The sequence below is a fragment of the Pelophylax lessonae genome (genome assembly GCF_965119305.1).
Source record: "Pelophylax lessonae genome assembly, chromosome: 4".
Classification (NCBI taxonomy): Eukaryota; Metazoa; Chordata; class Amphibia; order Anura; family Ranidae; genus Pelophylax; species Pelophylax lessonae.
Window position 1 is genome coordinate 308,305,142 of NC_138771.1, and position 19,722 is coordinate 308,324,863.

Below are 19,722 nucleotides of genomic sequence, written 5' to 3' on the forward strand. Positions count from 1 at the left end.
ACATCTCCAAAATATGCCCTTTTCTAAGCAATGACACAACCAAGCTCCTAGTTCACTCCCTTATTTTACACCTCGACTACTGCTATACCTCCTTCAATCCATCATGAATGCTGCTGCCAGACTCCTCCACCTTACCAATCGCTCCGTGTCTGCTACTCCTCTCTGTCAATCCCTCACCCGCTTCCGCTCACCCAACAAATTCAATTCAAAATACAATATCTTACAAAGCCATCCACAATTTAGCCCCCAGCTTCATCACTAGCCTAGTCTCAAAATACCAACCTAATCGCTCTCTTCGTTCCTCTCGAGACCTCCTGCTCGCTAGCTCCCTCGTCACCTCCTCCCATGCTCGCCTCCAGGACTTTTCCAGAGCCTCTCAAATCCTATGAAACTCCTTACCCCAATCTTTCGGATTTATCTCCTACTCTATTAGCTTTTAGACAATCCCTGAAAACCCTCCTCTTCAGAGAAGCCTATCCTACCCACACCTAACAATCATACTTCGATTTTCTCCATCAGCTCATTCCCCACAGTTATTGCCTTCTGTTTCACTTGACCCTCCCTTCTAGATTGTAAGCTCTAACGAGCAGGGCCCTCTAATTCCTCCTGTATTGGATTGTATTGTAACGGTATTGTCTTCCCTCCTATTGTAAAGCGCTGCGCAAACTGTTACATAGTGAGGTTGAAAAAAGACATCAGTCCATCCAGTTCAACCTATGATGTGTGTGTGTGTGTGTTTGCTGTTAACCGTACATTGTATACCCCTGTACGTTGTGGTCTTTAAGGTGCCCATCTAATAGTTTTTTAAAACTATCGATGCTCCCTGCTGATATGACTGCTTGCGGAAGAGAATTCCAAATCCTTACTGCTCTGACAGTGAAGAACCCCCTACGTACTTTAAGGTTAAAACCGCCTTTCCTCTAGTTTTAGTGAGTGGCCACATGTCTTATTGTATCTCCTTTCTCTGAATAGTTTGTTCCTTATACTAGGGTCGCCAGTACAGTATTTGTACATTGATATCATATCCCCCCTTAATCGTCTCTTCTCTAGAGAGAATAGGTTCAGTGCTTGTAGTCTTTCCTCATAGCTGATGTCCTCCATTCCCCTAATTATTTTTGTTGCCCTTCTCTGCACTCTTTCCAGTTCCAGCACATCCTTTCCTGTCATACTTACCTACTCTGTGTAAGGGTTTTACACAGAGCAGCACTGATTCTCCTCTTCTGCCTTCAAAGTGCCCCTATAGGAAGCAGCAAAGTATAGTACTGTATAGAGTGTCCCTATAGCAAGGTAAAAAAAACCTCTGCCTTTAGAATCACTTGGTTACTTGTCTTGCCCAGGACTACATTTCCCATGAGGCATTGCTCCTCACACATTCACAAGTTCTCTGCCATCCACATACATGTATGGTGTACTGAGCTGTATGTGCGTTGCACTGTTTTTTCGTTTATGTAAACAAATAATGCATTCTGTATGCAGGACAACTAATCGGCTGACCAAATAATCGATTACGAAAATAGTTGACAACTATTTTTTAATTAGTTGTCGATTTACTCGATTCGTTGTTTGACCTACCTCTATAGAAATATACTCACCGCCCACTTTATTACCTTGCTAGTACTGAGTTGGACCTCCTTTTGCCTTCAGAACTGCCATTATTCTTTGTGGCATAGATTCAACAAGGTGTTGGAAACATTCCTCAGAGATTTTGGTCCATATTGACATGATAGCATCACGCAGTTGCTGCAGATTTGTCAGCTGCTCATCCATGATGCGAATCTCCCATTCCACCACATCCCAAAGGTGCTCTATTGGATTGAGGTCTGGTGACTGTGGAGGCCATTGAAGTATAGGGAATTTATTGTCATGTTCAAGAAACCAGTGTTGAGATGATTTGATCTTTGTGACATGGTGCATTATCCTGCTGGAAGGAGCCATCAGAAGATGAGTAGTCATAAAGGGATGGACATGGTCAGCAACAATACTAAGGTAGGCCGTGGCATTTCGAAGATGCTCAGTTGGTACTAAGAGGCCCTAAGTGTGACAAGAAAATATCCCCCGCACCATTACACCACCGGCCTTAAATACCTTTCCGGCCTTAAATACCTTTTTTAACTAAAAATACCCCTATAATACTAATCCATCGCCCTTTACAGAACCGCTATTCTCATACTTACAAGGTGTATAGTATTGGATTTTAGTCGATCTTACTTTTAAAAACGCTGTCTGGGCGTGGCCATCTTGGATGTGGGCATCTGAAGCCACAGTGCAATCTGCTGTGTCCTTCTTGATTCCAGGGAGTGTTCTGGGAGTTCTTCCTGATTCCAGCCTTCTGGGAGTGATGACAAACAGCTCCCAGGATGCAATGCAAAGGCGGAAGTGATGTCGGTGGCCGGGGCCACAGAGGGGGGAGAAGGAGGAAGTACAATCAAAAATGCCCTGAAAATAAGGTAAGGGACCCCCCAAAAAAAATTGAAAATGCCCAATTGTTGATCAGCATAGCGAGCACTCCAGGAATCACTAAAGTTGCAAAATAGGCCGGAACTCCGCTGTAAGGCAGGATAGATCAATGCTTTCATGTTCTTTACGCCAAATTCTGACCCTTCCATCTGAATGTCACAGTTGAAATCAAGAATCATCAGACCAGGCAACGTTTTTCAAATCTTCCTTTGTCAAATTTTGGTGTGCCTGTGCGGATTGTAGCCTCTGTTTCCTGTTCTTTGCTGACAGGAGTGGCACACAGTGTGGTCTTCTGCTGCTGTAGGTCATCTGCTTCAAGGTTCAATGTGTTGTGCTGTTGCCTTTCTATTATCTCGAACCAGTCTGCCCATTCTCCTCTGACATCAACAAGGCATTTTCATCCACACAACTGGCACTCACTGGATATTTTCTCTTTTTTTTGGACCGTTTTCTGTAAGATGGTTGTTCGTGAAAATCCATGTAGATCAACTGTTTTTTAAATACTCAGACCAGCCGTCTGACACCAACAGCCATGCCAGTTTTAAAATTACTTTAAATCCCCTGTTCTTCCCCATTCTGATGCTCGGTTTGAACTTCAGCAAGTTGTCTTCACCACATATCTAGATGCCTAAATGCATTGAGTTGCTGCCATGTGATTGGCTGATTAGCAGTTTGCGTTACCAAGAACAGGTGTACCCAATAAAGTGGCCGGTGGATATATATTTAACTAGAAACATGCTGACACGTTCAATACTTTTACCCGCTGTGTGTGTGTGTGTGTGTGTGATATATAATCTAGTATACAAAAAGTGAGTACACCACTCATATTTTTGTAAATATTTTATTATATTAAAATAATATTTCTCTTACGTCCTCCGACAGTCGCCGCCTCTTCATATTCGTCACATATGGGGGTATTAGACTTTGCTCCGAAGGAGTAGCTAGGCAACAGAATATGTTAACAATAAAGCTTTAACATATCCCACCCTCAAGGGGTGGTCCCCCTCAGTCAATACCCTCCTACTTCCTGCAACCATATCTCAGTTTTAATGTCTAGCTTGTCAGGAGTGGCTGGCTCTCTCTGTGCTGGGACTTTCTGTCCCAGACTCTTTCTTCTTTTTAATATTTTGTTTGAGTTTTCTCTCTATCTTTACTTAGCTGTTATTTTTGTCAGCGTTGGTTAGTTCTTCGGACGAAGAGGATCATGCGGACTGGGTCTCGGGCTGATCCCCCTGGTCGCAGGTCGTGGGTCAGTGGCTTCCCAGTCTGCCATCGAGCGTTCAGCCAGGTAACGCTCCTGGCACAGTGAACGACCCATCCCTGTTCGGTGCAGGGATGATTGGTGAGGTGGCTACCTCACCGGACGCTGTGCGGTTTCTTAACCTCCATTGTGTGCGTCTTGAATTGCGACTCTCCCTGCCTCATGTGCAGCGGCTTGTTCGCCTGTGCGGGTTCCCCACGCCATGTGAGGTAAGTGTATTTATGTGGGGACCTGTCTGTCTGGGGGGGTCTCAGTCTGGGACTGTGTAACCTGCCTTTAATCACACTGCTTGTCTCCCTATCTCTCGGCTGCATGCTGTGGGCTGCAAGGGGGGGGGGGGGAGCTGTATGACACCGTGTGTGTCAGGCTGGGCAGTGTGAGAAGCTGTGTGCTGTGGGGCATGTTTTTTCTTGGCATGTTTGGGCATATACAGCGATCGCTGCGGCGATCTAACATGTATCCTTATATTGGGATGTAATGTGTGTGTTTTTATGCACTGTGGAGCGGCGTTTTCGGCGCCAAACGACGCCATTTTACCGGCGCCCGCTCCGGCCGCATGGTTTACATGCACGGCGGCCATTTTCTTGTAGCCTCCATAGGCTTACATAGAGCGCCCTGGCAGCATCACTTCCTCTTTCCAGGAACACCGATCGAGGCAGCAGCGGGGTCTCCTCAGGTTTTATCCTTCTGTTCTTGCTATCCATTGCCTGTATTCAGTTTGTATATTCCCTGTGGGGGTCTCATTGTGCCTGAGTGTGGTGCGGTGGGCTGCGCTTGCCGCGCTTGCTAAAAGGGGGCAGTTAACCCTTGGTTGTCTGGCATTACAGGGGCAATGGATTCTCAGGAGGGCAAGTTTCCTACAGTATTGGTGGAAAGCCAGGGGACCGCTGTTTCCCCCCAAGGGGGGGATTTAGCCACTATTGTGCCCAGGTGCAAATGCTGGTGGCTGCTCAATCTACTAAACGGCCCAGAGTTGCTCTGTCCTCTGATTCTGAGGGTGAAGGTGATGGGGCTGTTCTGGCAGGGACCTCCTTATCGGGGTCCCGCTCCTCTCTTGATCTAGTAGGGTCTGAGGTAGAGGCTGAAGTTGAGGGGGTTGATAATTCTCCCCCTGGCTCGCCTGAAGAGCTTGCAATCATGGATGAGTTGATTGCTTCCATTAAGCAGACGCTACGTTTGCAGGACGAAGTGTGTCCCCCCGCTGCCTTGGCGGCTTATGGGACGCAGAGGAAACGCAGAACGCCGCAGGTTTTTCCCTGCAATGCTGATTTTCAGCGCGCTGTTGAGGATCAATGGCGCGATCTGCGCAAGCCTTTTGCGGTACCAAGTAAATTCAAGCTGCGTTATCCTTTCTCGCCTGCCACTGATGAACGGTGGTGTGTGCCTCCGCCAGTGGATCATGCAATTGCGGTTTTGAACAAAGCCACTGCGATTCCTGCAGAGGGTTCCCCTGTTTTCCGTGATGCCACGGATAGGAGACTGGAGTCTCTTGCCCGTCATACTTATTCTGTTACGGGTTCTATGCTTAAGGCTCTGTTTGCTTCTCTCATGGCGGCCCAGGCGATCGCAAGTTGGACGCAGATGCTTAGGCGCGTCCTAGTGGCCGATTCGGCCTCGGCGGCGACCCTGGATATGGTGGATCAGATCCACCAGGGTGTCATGTATCTGTGTGATGCGGACCTGGACCTGATTCCGTTGGCTGCACGTGTGCACAGCGTGGCGGTGTTGTCTCGCCGCCTGGTTTGGTTGAAATGTTGGTCGGTGGACCAATCTTCACGTAAGACCTTAGCCAATCTGCCTTATGATGGGTCTCGCCTTTTTGGGGAGTCCCTGGATGTGTTGATTAAGGGGATCACCGGGGGTAAGAGCACTCTCTTGCCCCATTTCCCCAGAAGTCCGGCCAATCCGGACCTGCAGCCCATAACAGTTCGGCCTGAAGGGGCGCCCTCACCCAGTTTTGGGGTGGGGGGACGCTTGCTCGGTTTTCTTCAGCCCTGGTTGGCCCGTGTGCGGGACAGATGGGTTCTGGAAATCGTTCGATCTGGTTACAAGATCGAGTTTCTCTCTCGGCCGGAGAGCAGATTTTTTCCCTCAAATCTTCAACTGTCTCCAGAGCGCCTGCGGGATCTGCACCTGGCGGTGCGGGACCTGAGGGCTCAGGGAGTGGTGGTTCCGGTGCCTCATCGGGACAGATTTCGGGGGTTTTATTCCAATCTGTTCACCGTGCCCAGGAAGGAGGGCAAGGTTCGTCCGATTCTGGACTTGAAGGCTCTGAACCGCTCTGTGCGGGTTCGCAAGTTCCGCATGGAATCCCTGCGCTCGGTGGTGGCTGCCCTCGTTCCGGGGGAATTCATGGCCTCCATCGATTTGAAGGATGCGTACCTTCACATCCCCATATTCGAGGGTCATCAGAGATACCTTCGATTTGCCATTGCGGAGGATCACTACCAGTTCGTGGCGTTGCCCTTTGGTCTCGCCTCGGCTCCGCGGGTCTTCACCAAGGTGCTTGCACCGGTTCTGGCATTATTGAGGGCCCAGGGCATTTCTGTCCTGGGGTATCTGGACGACATTCTGGTTCGGTCTGCGACCAGACAGGGTCTGGAGGAGGACCTGTCTGTCACAATGCAAACTCTGCAGGAGTTTGGTTGGACGATAAATGTTCCAAGTCGACACTGAGTCCGTCGGTTCGTCTCCCCTATCTGGGAATGATACTGGACTCGGTGCAGGCGAAGGTCTTCCTGCCGGAAGACAAACTCAGGACTCTTCAGGAGGAAGTCAGGTCCCTCAGGGACGTTCCACACTCGTCTCTGCGGACGTGTATGAGATGTCTGGGATTGATGGTCTCGGCCTTCGAGGCGATTCCTTTCGCGCAGTTTCACACGCGGGGTCTCCAAGCGGAGATCCTGTCCAGGTGGGACGGGCGACCTCAATCTCTGGATCTTCAGAGCTCGTTGAGTCATCGCACCAGGGAAAACCTTCTGTGGTGGCTCCAGTCCCCGTTGGTGTCCGGGGGCAAGTCGTTTCGTCCGATCTCGTGGACGGTAATCACCACGGATGCCAGCCTGTCGGGCTGGGGTGGTGTTCTGGGCGTTCTGTCCGCCCAGGGGACCTGGTCGGAGGGGGAGTCTTTCCTCCCGATCAACATTCTGGAATTGCGTGCGCGGACAATGCCACGGCGGTGGCCTACATCAACCACCAAGGGGGCACCAGGAGTGCCCGAGCGGCTCGAGAAGTGGCCGACATTCTATCTTGGGCCGAGACTCATGTCCCGGCGATAACGGCGGTTCACATTCCGGGAGTGGAGAACTGGCAGGCGGACTATCTGAGTCGCCAGACCCTGGATCAGGGGGAATGGTCTCTCCACCCGGCTGTCTTCCAGATGTTGTGCGCGAAGTGGGGTCTTCCAGATGTGGACCTGTTCGCGTCTCGCCTCAACTACAAGGTGAAGAGGTTCGTGGCACGGACGCGCGACCCTCGGGCAGACGCGTCGGACGCGTTAGTGGCCCCGTGGCATCAGTACAGGCTGATGTACGCGTTTCCACCGATTCAGTTGCTGTCCAGGTTCCTTCGCAGGTTACACTCGGAACGCAGCACGGTGATTCTTGTGGCACCGGACTGGCCTCGCCGGTCCTGGTACGCAGACCTCGTGAATCTGGCGGTCGACGCCCCTTGGCGTCTGCCTCTTCGAGACGATCTACTGTCTCAAGGACCGATTTACCATCCTGCTTTACAGTCGCTGGCTTTGACGGCCTGGCTGTTGAGACCGAGGTCCTGAAGGAGAAGGGTCTCTCTCCAGAGGTCGTTCATACTTTGATCAACGCGAGGAAGTCTTCCTCGGGGAAGGTTTATTACCGTACTTGGAAGGCCTATTTTGCCTGGTGTGAGTCCAGGGGGTTTTCACCCCGCACGTACTCGGTTTCCCGTGTGCTGTCTTTCCTTCAGACGGGTGTCGATCAGCGTTTGGCGCTGGCTACGATAAAGGGTCAGGTGTCTGCGCTGGCCGTTCTGTTTCAACGTCCCGTGGCTTCCAACTCCTTGGTTGGCACCTTTATTCAGGGTGTGCGGCATCTGGTTCCTCCTAGGAGGGATCCTTTGCCCCCTTGGGACTTGAATCTCGTTCTATCTGTGTTACAACGTGCTCCTTTTGAACAGATCAGGGAGATTTCGTTGTCTATGTTGTCCAAAAAGGTCGCCTTTTTGGTGGCGATCACTTCGGCTCGCAGAGTGTCGGAACTGGCGGCTTTGTCCTGCAAGTCTCCGTACCTGGTTGTTCATTTGGATAAGGTGGTCTTGCGACCTAATCCTTCTTTTCTGCCGAAACGAGTTTCGGAATTCCATCTTAACGAGGATATTGTTTTGCCTTCGTTGTGCACGAAGCCTAAACATCCAAAGGAGATGAGATTGCACTCTCTGGATGTTGTTCGGGCGATAAAGGTTTACCTTAAATCGACTGAGTCTTTTCGTAAGACGGACTCCTTGTTTGTTCTTCCAGAGGGTCCTCGGAAGGGCATGGCGGCTTCGGCCTCTACCATCGCCAAATGGATCAGGCAGACCATTGAACAGGCCTATGCCTTGCAGGGGAAGGTTCCCCCTGTGCCTGTGAAGGCGCACTCTACTAGATCTCTGAGTGCGTCTTGGGCCTGCCGTCATGGGGCTTCTGTAGCCCAGGTGTGTAAGGCGGCGACTTGGTCGACCGTGCACACTTTCACAAAATTCTACAAAGTAGATGTTCAGGCATCGGCGGATGCTTCCTTTGGCCGCAAGGTTCTTAGTGCGGCTGTTCCCTAGGGTCCCTTGTTGGGGAATCCTGGCTGTTGGGATAGTTTTTTTGTATCCCCTGGGTTTTTTGTCTTTTCCTGGGTTGTTGCTCCTGTTGAGCACTTATTTTTGCTGTTGCCCAGCTGGTTTCCTTCCTTTGGTAAGGTTCCTTTCTTTGATGTGGAGACTGCGTTGCCTTTCGGCGCGGATGCGTTTCCCACCCCTCATGTTTGCACTGCTTTGGGACGTCCCCATATGTGACGAATATGAAGAGGCGGCGACTGTCGGAGGACGTAAGAGAAAACGGAATTTTTGTAAAATCTTACCTGTAAAATTCCTTTCTCTGAGTCCTCCGACAGTCGCCGCCCCCGCCCCTCTTTTGGGGTTTGAATGTATACTCTACTGCTATTCCACTAAAACTGAGATATGGTTGGAGGAAGTAGGAGGGTATTGACTGAGGGGACCACCCCTTGAGGGTGGGATATGTTAAAGCTTTATTGTTAACATATTCTGTTGCCTAGCTACTCCTTCGGAGCAAAGTCTAATACCCCCATATGTGACGAATATGAAGAGGCGGCGACTGTCGGAGGACTCAGAGAAAGGAATTTTACAGGTAAGATTTTACAAAAATTCCGTTTTTATTATACCTTTTCATGTGACAACACTAAAGAAATGACACTTTGCTACAATATATAGTAGTGAGTGTACAGCTTGTATAACAGTGTAAATTTGCTGTCCCCCCTCAAAATAACTCAACACACAGCCATAAATGTATAAACTGCTGGCAACAAAAGGGAGCACACCCCTAAGTGAAAATGTCCAAATCTGGCCCTATTGTAAACATCCCTTGTAATAGAAATAAGGGATGACAGGTCCTATTTATGGAGATCTTAGGTCTTTTAGCCCCCAAATCTCTCTTCTACCTTTTTGAAAGCAAAAGATAAAAAAAAAAAAAAAAAAAGTTTGCTCTTTTACTTCCATCCTAGGCCGAAAGTGACATCATGATGTCGCTCCTCTCCTCCTAGATCATAGAGGATGGGAGAGCCGACCTGAGAGACAGCACTTTTATGAGAAGAAACGGTTTAAAAAAAAATACCGGGCTGATGGCTTCAGCAATAACACCAGTAAACCACTTAAAAGCCACAACATATATAACTTACCTCTGATGAAGTGTATCCTGCTGATTACTGTAAGAATTCTGTCTTTAGGAATGCCAGATCCTGCTTACAGTGGTGAACTTCTGATGCTGCATGGGTTAATTACTTCTGCCCTAACTTTGAAGGACTTGTGCCTCTTTCTCACTTTTCTCCATTCACCAAACTCCTTGTATTTCCCCTGAAGGCAAAGAGTTATGTGAATAGAGGAGAAGCACGTGAATTACCTAAATAGAATTCAAGATCATCTCACTTCAACAATACCAGTAAATTGCAGCACTAATAAACACAAAAATAAATTAAAATCTAGTTCTATAAATATAATCCTTCATAGCCAGATAGTGAAACCATAAAATACAGCAAAAACGTCTTAATCCTTGGAATGAAGAAAGACACTTATGAAGATATCCCAGAAATAAGTAGCTTGGGTTCAATGAAATTACCTGTACAGCTCTCCTGTAAAAAGGGGGAGGGAAGGGGCTTGTCAAAGTTCATGAGTGTTCCTTCCACAAAGCGATACATGGAAATAAGAGTGACAAAGTAAAAGCATCATGGTGCTCATTAAACCATTGCACAGCAGACAGGGGAGGTGCACCCATGATGGTTAACACACAAATTTGTAGTGCTGGGAGTCTGAGGAGACCTGCCATCTTGATGGGGACACTGCTAATCAGAGGTTGAAGATTCCATTACCTAATCCGGGGAGAGGGAAAACTTTTTCTTTCTACCATACTAAGGCTGTGAACCCTGGGGTGGAGACACCATTGCTGGAATGCCATTTTGTGGATGATGGGTGTTTTTACAAGTTAGCATCTGGTGAGTTTGCATTGCAAGTGGGGTTGAAGGAGTGAAGCACTACATATTTGTGTCTGTCTGCTGTGCAATGGTCTAACCACTTGCTCACTGTGCCTCTACTGCGGCAAAGTGGCTCGTTATCGTCTGGCAACGTAGACCTACGTCACCAGACATTCCCCCCTCTCTCAGGGGCGCGCGCGCGCCGCCGGAGGCTCGCTCCCGCTGTATTCATACACAGCGGGAGTCGGGCCAGGGGAGGAGAGGTGGTGATCACCGCCGCTCTTCCCCGATCGTTGGGGATCGAGTGAGGAAATCCGCCCGCTTGTGTAAACAAAGCGGGCGGATCTCCTATGTGACAGACAGGGACAGATTACAGGATTCAGCATAGCTGAACCTGCGATCTGTGCCTGTGTCACACAATCCCCCCCCCCCCCCCCCCCACACACGTCAGTAAGCACCAGGCATACATTTAACCCCTTGATCACCAATAAAGTTAACCCCTTCCCTGCCAGTGTCCTTAATACAGTAACAGTGCATATTTTTAGCACTGATTATTGTAGTAATGTCACTGGTACCCCCAAAAGTGTCAAAAATGTCAGTTAGGGGTCCGATCTGTCCGCCGCAGTCCCGCAAAAAAAATCGCAGATCGCCGCCATTACTAGTAAAAATAAACAATAAAAATGACAAATCTTTCCCGAGTTAGCAAACGCAATAACTGTTGCGCAAACCAATCAAAATACGCTTATTGTGATTTTTTTTTTTTTTTTTTTTTTTACCAAAAATATGTAGGAGAAAACAAATTGGCCTAAAATGTTAAAAAAAATCCGATTTATATATTTTTTGGGGAATGTTGTATATCAGAATGTAAAAAATATTGTTTTTTTTTTTTTTTCAAAATTGTTGCTCTTTTTTTCAAAAATTAAAAATCGCACAGGTGATCAAATATCACCAAAAGAAAGCTCTATTTGTGGGGGGGAAAAAGGACATCAATTTAATTTGGGTACAGCGTCGCACGACCGCGCAATTGTCCATTAAAGTAACGCAGTGCTGAATTGCAAAATATAGCCTGGTCAGGAATGGGGTAAAATCTTCCGGTCTTAAAGCAGTTAAAAGTACACTCATTGAGAATTTTTTTGTCAAAGACATGTAGCTAAATACATTTTGGCCTAAATATATGACAAAAATTGAATATGTTGGATATTTTTTAACTGTCAAAGTAGAAAATGTCAATTTTTTCACAAAAATTTCGCTCTTTTTTTTATTAATCTCGCAAAAAATGAAAAGCGCAGAGGTAATCAAATGCCACCAAAAGAAAGCTCAGTTTGTGGGAAAAAAAGGACGTAAATTTCGTTTGGGTACGGCGTTGCATGACTGCGCAATTGTCAGTTAAAGTTGCGCAGTGCTAAGTTGCAAAAAGTGGCCCAGACGTAAAGCAGGAAAATCCTCTGGTGGTAAAGTGGTTAATGACATACTGCACCATGATGCTTTTACTTTGTCACTCTTATTTCCATGTATCACTGGAAGGAACCCTTATGAACTTTGTATAAAGCTAAGAATATCCAACTGCGCTAACCAAGTGATAAATAAAAGAAATTGAATAAAATAAGCTGCTGCTCGTATAAATATAGGGGAAAAGTAACGTGCAGCGCTAAACCATAAATGTGACACAGTGAAAATATCCCAGATCAATATTGGGATGTGAATCATTTTACACTGTCTGTGTTTTGGTTTATCCCTATATATTCATCTGTGGATGGGATTTCCTGGTAACCTCCCTGGAGAGCTGTGTGGTTTTCTACCTCTGACATCCGGAGATCCTGCCACGTTGGGAGACCTTTATCTATAGCTATATATATATATATATATAATATATATATATTCAGCCTGTATGACCCATTTACTACACTGTAATTTGGGTTCATACGTTCCGGTGAGCGCATTCATATTATGTTGGTGTGGGAATTTTTCTCAGTTCACTATCCCCTCATGATTTTTGTGGATGCCATGTCCTCACTTGGGACTATGTTTCACATGCACTAATAATGTGTTAATCACTGGACTCACTTTTTTGATTTTCTTCAATTTTACTTCATTTTGTATGTTAAGATCGGATTCACATCCCAATATTTATCTGTGATATTTTCACTGTGTCACATTTATGGTTTAGTGCTGCACGTTAGTTATTGACAAGCCCCTCACCCCCCCCCCCCTCCTTTTTTTCAGGAGAGCTGTACAGGTACGGGTCTGACAGTGTTTTCCCGCCCCACTCACAGACACCTTGCATTATGCTGTTGGTACTGTATATCCCCCAAACATTTTTTAAACTAAACTGCAGGTTATATTTAGTTAAAATTAATAGAACAATCGTTTTTTCCTTTTTTTGTAAAGTAGTTGTGAACATACAGGGGCTGATTTTACTAAAACTGGGGCATGCAAAATCTGGCGCAGCTCTGCATAGAAATCAATCTGCTTTCAGGTATTTTGTTAAGCTTAATTGAACAAGCTGAAGTTAGAAGTGGACTGGCAAACATGCACAGCTGCACCAGATTTTGCACTCTACAGTTTTAGTACATCAACCCCCACAATGTTATATACCCTTTCTAATACAGTTATAATTATGCAGACACCATTTACCTTTTGCTTATTTTAAAAAATTATTTTTCCTACTTTAAAAAAAAAAAAAAGTTCTGGCATGCAGCCATGTAGCTCTTCTTCCTGATTGGGGGTGGGGGTTACATGAAACTGTGCAGTGGGCCTTTATTCCATAGTCTATTCAGCCTGAGGTAAAATGCAGGCTGTGCTTGAGCAGGGGGTAAATTCAAAAGGCAGGCTGTGATTGTTTGGGGAGGGGGGGGGGGGTTAGATTTTGGTGGCTGAGCAAACTACTGAATCAAGAGTTGCTGTGTCCTGTATCTGAATGGCTGGCCAAAAGATGAAAACTGACCTTGCTAACACAGATCTGCTTCTGTGTTTTGTGTGATCAGTTTGGAACCAGGAAGGAAGGTGACTGGCAGGATTAACTAAGTACTTCAGGTGAATAAGTACATAATAATGGTGGACACTATGATTTATAAAATACATGTTTGAAAACAAAAAAAGTATTTAGGGTAAGGGTATCGGTGCCAATACCAAGCATTTGCAAGAGTATTGGTACTTGTGCAAATGCACCAATGCTAGAAACCAATACCTCCAGGCTCAGTTCTTTCAGCTGTCAGCAGCATTCCCCCCCGCAGACAGCTGAAATGTAAGCAAAAGAATGCTGGCAATTATTGATTAAGGAGCGGGGCCGCCGCGTCCTTAACCGATTTTTCTCATTCAGCTGTCAGCAGAGCTACTCTGCTGACAGCTGAGATGTAGGAAATGTAAACAAAACCATGGGTGGACTGACCAGTAGGAGGCACCATGATAGAAAATGTCAGTGCCCCTGAATGCAGTGGCTGAGGTGTGGTATGAAAAATTCCCAATATAACCATGTGTAGCAAGGTTTCCAGGCCTGTGGCCTGATGTGGGTCTGCCATTAGTACCGGTTACCTCTCCAGCCCATGTGAGCTGTGACCCTGGGTGTGACAACTGAAGTAGCAACAACTCCGGCATCTTTTGTTTGTGGTTCTTATTGGAATAAAGGGGGTGGGATACTCCTTGAGGCTTGAACTAATTACAATTGGGACTTTACTTCTGAAATGCCCGTTGGCGCTTCTTTGATGCCAGCCAATGCTCACTGACACTGAGAACACTGTAGAACAGAAGAAGAGCTGAATCCTCGACTTCTAGTCCAGAAGATCCAAGACTGAGAACTGTAGAACTCCTGACACTGTTGTACTGTGAAAGTCACTGAATACTTTCCCCCGCCTGGCACAGCTTGTGGTAGTATGTAGTAGAACTCTGTATAGCTGTCCCTGTAACTGACACGGTCTGTACAATTCAGGGCCCAAACTGCAGGTTCCCCCTTTGACCTTGAACTCTTCAGGGTCCACTGACTAGGTACTCCCCTCTGTAGCTTCAGGGTCCTCAACCTAGGTACCTCCTTTGCAGCTAGCTGACACTGGATCACAGAACCTCTTCCGGAGTGGTCCCCTCTAACTTCAGGCAGACCCCCCAGGGGCAATCCTCAGTACTCACGACCTGTGTGGGCTTTCCTGGGACTGGACCCCTCTCTCTCTCTCTCTCTCTCTCTCTCTCTCCACAGGCTCTCGGCACACCGGATCCCCTCAGCTCAACTCAGCACTCTCTGGACACTCGGGTGACACCCTGGGAAATCCGCTTCCTCAGACAGCCGCACTCTCCTTCCTGGGACTCTGCTCCCACCAAAGACACCGTGCCATACATCCCCCCCCAAACTTATACCCATTCCCAGGATCCTTTGCAGCAGCATAATCTGCCTTCTGGGGTAGTTACAAGCTGGGATGTGTCCCCTGATCTATGTGTCCCCTGCCCTATGAGAATCCTCTCACAGGAGCCAGTGGGGATACTTCTCCCCTCAGCAGGCACATCTGGAAGCCCTGACACCCTAGCTAAATAAATCATAGCCCTGCTGTTAGGCAGACAAGGCCCACTATAGTTTTACCTAGCACCTACCTGTAGGATGCTACACATGATTGGTGCTTGGCTCAGGGGCAGGAGGCGAGAGCCCTTAATACACAAAGGGCAATTGTAGTGTTGGAAGAAGAAAAGGATGGAGCTTTAGGCCAGTGGGGATGACAGCATGGTCCTCCTATCTGTGTGGCCGGGCTGGAAGTGCAGAGTTTTGGGAGTGCTGTGTTTCTTCATCGCTTTGTCTGTCAGATGGTAATATTACACAGCACACTTATAGATGATAGAGACCCCACCTCCCTGCTCCTCCTCCTATTCATCTTGATAATTTCCGGCAAAAGGTATTGGTAATTAGTATCAGCAAATACAAAAAAAAAATATTGACACTCGTTGCTAAACAAAAAGTGGTATCGGTGTAACATACTTTAACAAAGTTTCTTTCAGTTACTCCTATAGTCATAAAGAAGTTCTGTAGTTTTGGGTGAGAGTTATCCAGTCTGTGTTAAGCTGTATATGGAAAGGTGACTTGAATGCAGCAAATCTAAACCAGCATATAAAAATGTTACTTATTTGGTTTGAAGGCATTGCAGAATTGTGTGATCATAAAACCGGCTAAGCGGTTATGAAACTTGCCTATCCTATGTATAATCAATTTTCAAAAAAAAAGCTGCCTAAAAGTTTGGTATCATCTGATGTTGAATATTGGTAAGTCTGTCACACCTTCTTACCTTCTAGCAATGCCATAATGATCGCAATCATGTATGACATGTTCAAATCCCAACTTTATCACTGAAAAAAAAAAAACAAATCTAACTCTCTCAATCTCTTCTTACACAGCCTAGTTTTTAAGATACAAGGGTGCTTGGAATCTCTAAAGCTTTAGAAGTTGAAGTCGTAAAATAAACCTGTTACTCTCTTGGCAGTGTTACTGGAGAGCCTATGCCGTTGGCGATGTGGAGAAAATGGCCTTGATAAAACTGGCAAAGTGAGTATATGGCATTTTAATGATCTTTCAATTATGAAAATTGTCAGAGGATGGGCACTAAGGGGGGTTTACTAAAACTGGAGCACACAGACTCCTGTACATAGTAACCAGTCAGCTTCTAGATTTTTTTTCAAAGCTTAATTAAGCTGAATGTAGAAGCTGTTTGGTTGCTATGCACAGCTGAACCTGATTCTGTGTGCGCCATTTTTGTAAATCTCTCCCTAAGGGTGAATTCACATTAAGGTACAGTATCTCACAAAAGTGAGTACACCCCTCACATTTTTGTAAATATTTTATTATACCTTTTCATGTGACAACACTGAAGAAATGACACTTTGCTACAATGTAAAGTAGTGAGTGTACAACGTGTATAACAGTGTCAATTTTTACTGTCCCCTCAAAATAACTCAACACACAGCCATTCATGTCTAAACCGCTGACAACAAAAGTGAGTACACCCCTAAGTCAAAATGTCCAAATTGGGCCCAAATAGCCATTTTTCCCTTCCTGGTCTCATGTGACTCATTAGTGTTACAAGGTCTCGGGTGTGAATGGGGAGCAGGTGTGTTTTAAATTTAGTGTTATCGCTCTCACTCTCATACTGGTCACTGGGAGTTCAACATGGCACCTCATGGCAAAGAACTCTGAGGATCTGAAAAAAGGGCAGCTACAGTTCATTGAGGAACTATGAATGCCAACATGTACTGTGACAAACTGCAGCACAGCATGATCCCCTCCCTTCGGAGACTGGGCCGCAGGGCAGTATTCCAACATCATAACGACCCCAAACACACCTTCAAGACAACCACTGCCTTGCTAATGAAGCTGAGGGTATAGGTGATGGACAAGACAAGCATATCTCCAGACCTAAACCCTATTGAGCATCTGCGAGGCATCCTTAAATGGAAGGTGGAGGAGTGCAAGGTCTCTAACATCCACCAGCTCCGTGATGTCATCATGGAGAAGTGGAAGAGAACTCCAGTGGCAACCTGTGAAGCTCTGATGAACTCCATGCCTAAGAGGGTTAAGGCAGTGCTGGAAAACAATGGCAGCCACACAAAATATTGACACTTTGGGCACAATTTGGACATTTCCACTTAGGGGTGTACTCGTTTTTGTTACCAGCGGTAGACATTAATGGCTGTGTGTTGTTGTTTTGAGGAGACAGCAAATGTACACTGTTATACAAGCTGTACACTCACTACTTTACATTGCAGCAAAGTGTCATTTCTTCAGTGTTGTCACATGAAAAGATATAATAAAATATTTACAAAAAATGTGAAGGGTGTACTCAGTTTTGTGGGATACTGTATGTTAACGCATATTTTATGACAGCCTATTCATTTTTAATTGGATAGCAATTCATGTAAACATGCACCTGCACCTTTTTTTTATTTTTATTCCCCCCCCCCCCCCAATGCAGACATTTATCAACACAGTTGCGTTGGTTTTCAAACGGTCAAAGCATTGGAATGACCTCTGACAAATAATTTACAATCTGACAGTTAATAATCAGTGCTAACAGTGAATGCTTGTCCCTTTCATACATTAGTCACGTGCTGTAGCAGAAAAAAAAACATCCGATTGGTTCCAGAAGCAAAAAAAAAAAAAGAGTATAGATCTGCTTTTTTTTTTTTTTTTTTTTTTTTAAACGGTGCGCTTTTTTTTTTGTAAATTATGTGGAGAAAGGAGTTTTGTAGCCCAAGCTCCTCTCCTTGCTCTTTTATCCCACCCCAACTCAATTTTATGCCCCCTCTCCTGGCTTCTGATCTTCCACTGAAGCAGAAGCCCTGGCTTTAAAATTTGGCTTCAAACAGCTAGAAAGTAAAGCCTCTTTCCTGCAATAAATATTGGGCACCCACCATATCTGCTACCCAATAACTTAGCAGCTCCACTTAGCTAGTTGAGGTAAAGGTTCTGCACAGAAAATGGCAGCTTGAATGGCTTTATAGCAGCTGTCACATGATATCATACAGATTGCCAAATAAGACACACATGTGAAGGTTTACAGTAGTGCAACAGTAGAACCACTGCAAAGGGTGTAACTATCCGATAAATGTACCCCACTGTGTTCATATCTGTGCATATCCGTGCATTGTGGTACGCGGGGGGTTGTGCATTGTGGAAGTGAATAACGGAGCAGCACACTTTACTGTACCATGTGTATTGTGGTAACAAGTGATGTAATTCTGCCATAAGAGCTTACTTATAAAGGTTGTAATTTTACTCTACTCTTGTTACTCTCCTTTTCCACTAGTTTGCTTGAGTCTCTTTTACAGCTATTTAAAAAGCACCAAGAAGGAGTATGTGTAGGAGAGGGGAAAGCATATGAAGAGTTGTTTTTACGTGATAATAAACAGGTGAAATAGACCTTAAATAGCAGGCACATCCAGGTCACATCTGTTTTTTTGTGGTGTGCTCCTGAACCCCAAAAACCTAGGACACTCTGTTATGGGAGTACTGACCAAGCTTCCAAGGCTGTGGGCCTAGCGTGTTTCCTTACACCTCCTGCACTCCATTATTGGTCTCGGGGTCACAAGAGACTACCAGATGATGTTGGCTCCTGCTAATCAGTGCAAAACATATGCAGCTTTTTCTTTAACCAATCAACAGGTAAGTATATCCGGTAGGTCTAATCTCAAACATTCTTGCTAACCCATACAACAATCAGTGGGTCTAAATAAGCTTTTTTTCACTCAGTCTCTTTGTCTTCCTTAAGCCTGGGTTCACGGTTGTGCAATTTAGACACTGCATGTGATTCGCACCGCATTCCTGTGCACATCACATGCAATGTCTGTTCAGTGCAATTTCAGCCATTTTGTATGGCTGAAATTGCACTTGCACCAAACGGTGCAGGATCTTTTTTTATTTCCCCTGCACCTGAACACCCCTGCCATACGATTCTGGCAAAAGCACTGCATTTTGCTATCTGTTTCGAGTGTCGTTAAAGGAAAAGTACAGCCAAAGCTCCCTTGGCTGTACTTCTCCTGTGAATCACAGGAGTGCAGTCTTTTATGCACTCCTGTGACCCGTTTTCCACAGACAGCGGACTGAAGTCTGCTGTCGGCTGACATCCTATAGTTGGCTCAGGCTTGCGCAAGATTGCAACCATATGGTCAGGATCTACCCACGTGCCTGGACCAGCACCCGGCTCAGTCTCTGAGCGAGCCGCTGAGCCTGAGCTGGTCGCTCCCGCCCCCTCCACAGCTCAGGGCTCCAATGAGCGCAGGGCGACAGAGCAGAGACCCGGTGACTGACAGTCACCAGCTCTCCTCTCACGGAGCTGTGAGAACTGAGTGATCAACAGTGCTTGTTAGAGATGGCAGGGGACAGATGCCGCATTGAACTGTTGCTTTATCTACCTAGGCAAGGATTAGTGATCAACCGACATCGTTTTTTTAATGCCGATACCGATATTTTGGTCATCGGATATTGGTATCGGCCGATATTTTCGGAAAGGTAAAAAAAATGTTTTGTTTTTTTTTTTTTTGTTTTCTAAAGGTGCTCCTTGTAGAGGGATCTGGGGGTCTAAAAGACCCCAAACCCCTCCTCGGCACTGAAAAGAATTCAAAACGCCAAGTTTGGCTGTTTTGAATGCTGTCAGTTTTTTTTAGTTCGGCGCCGAGTACCCGGAAGTGATGTCATAACATCACTTCCGGGTTTTTTTACATGGAGACCGGCGCATGTGCACTTGCGGCAGGGAAACCGACTTTCACGGGGACACATCTTCATGCTACGCCAGGTCTTCTCTTCGGCGGCGGTGGAGGTAGGATGCCCGGGTC

The 19,722-nt window shown here is 46.3% G+C and overlaps 1 protein-coding gene across 1 annotated transcript in view; it reads left to right on the forward strand.

Moving 5' to 3' along the window:
• CDC23 (cell division cycle 23) overlaps positions 1 to 19,722 on the forward strand; it is a 52,099-nt gene that overhangs the window by 22,584 nt on the left and 9,793 nt on the right. The window contains exon 13 of the mRNA XM_082255997.1: positions 15,879 to 15,940. Coding sequence (XP_082112123.1) covers positions 15,879 to 15,940 — 62 coding nt within the window. The remainder of the gene's footprint in view (positions 1 to 15,878; positions 15,941 to 19,722) is intronic.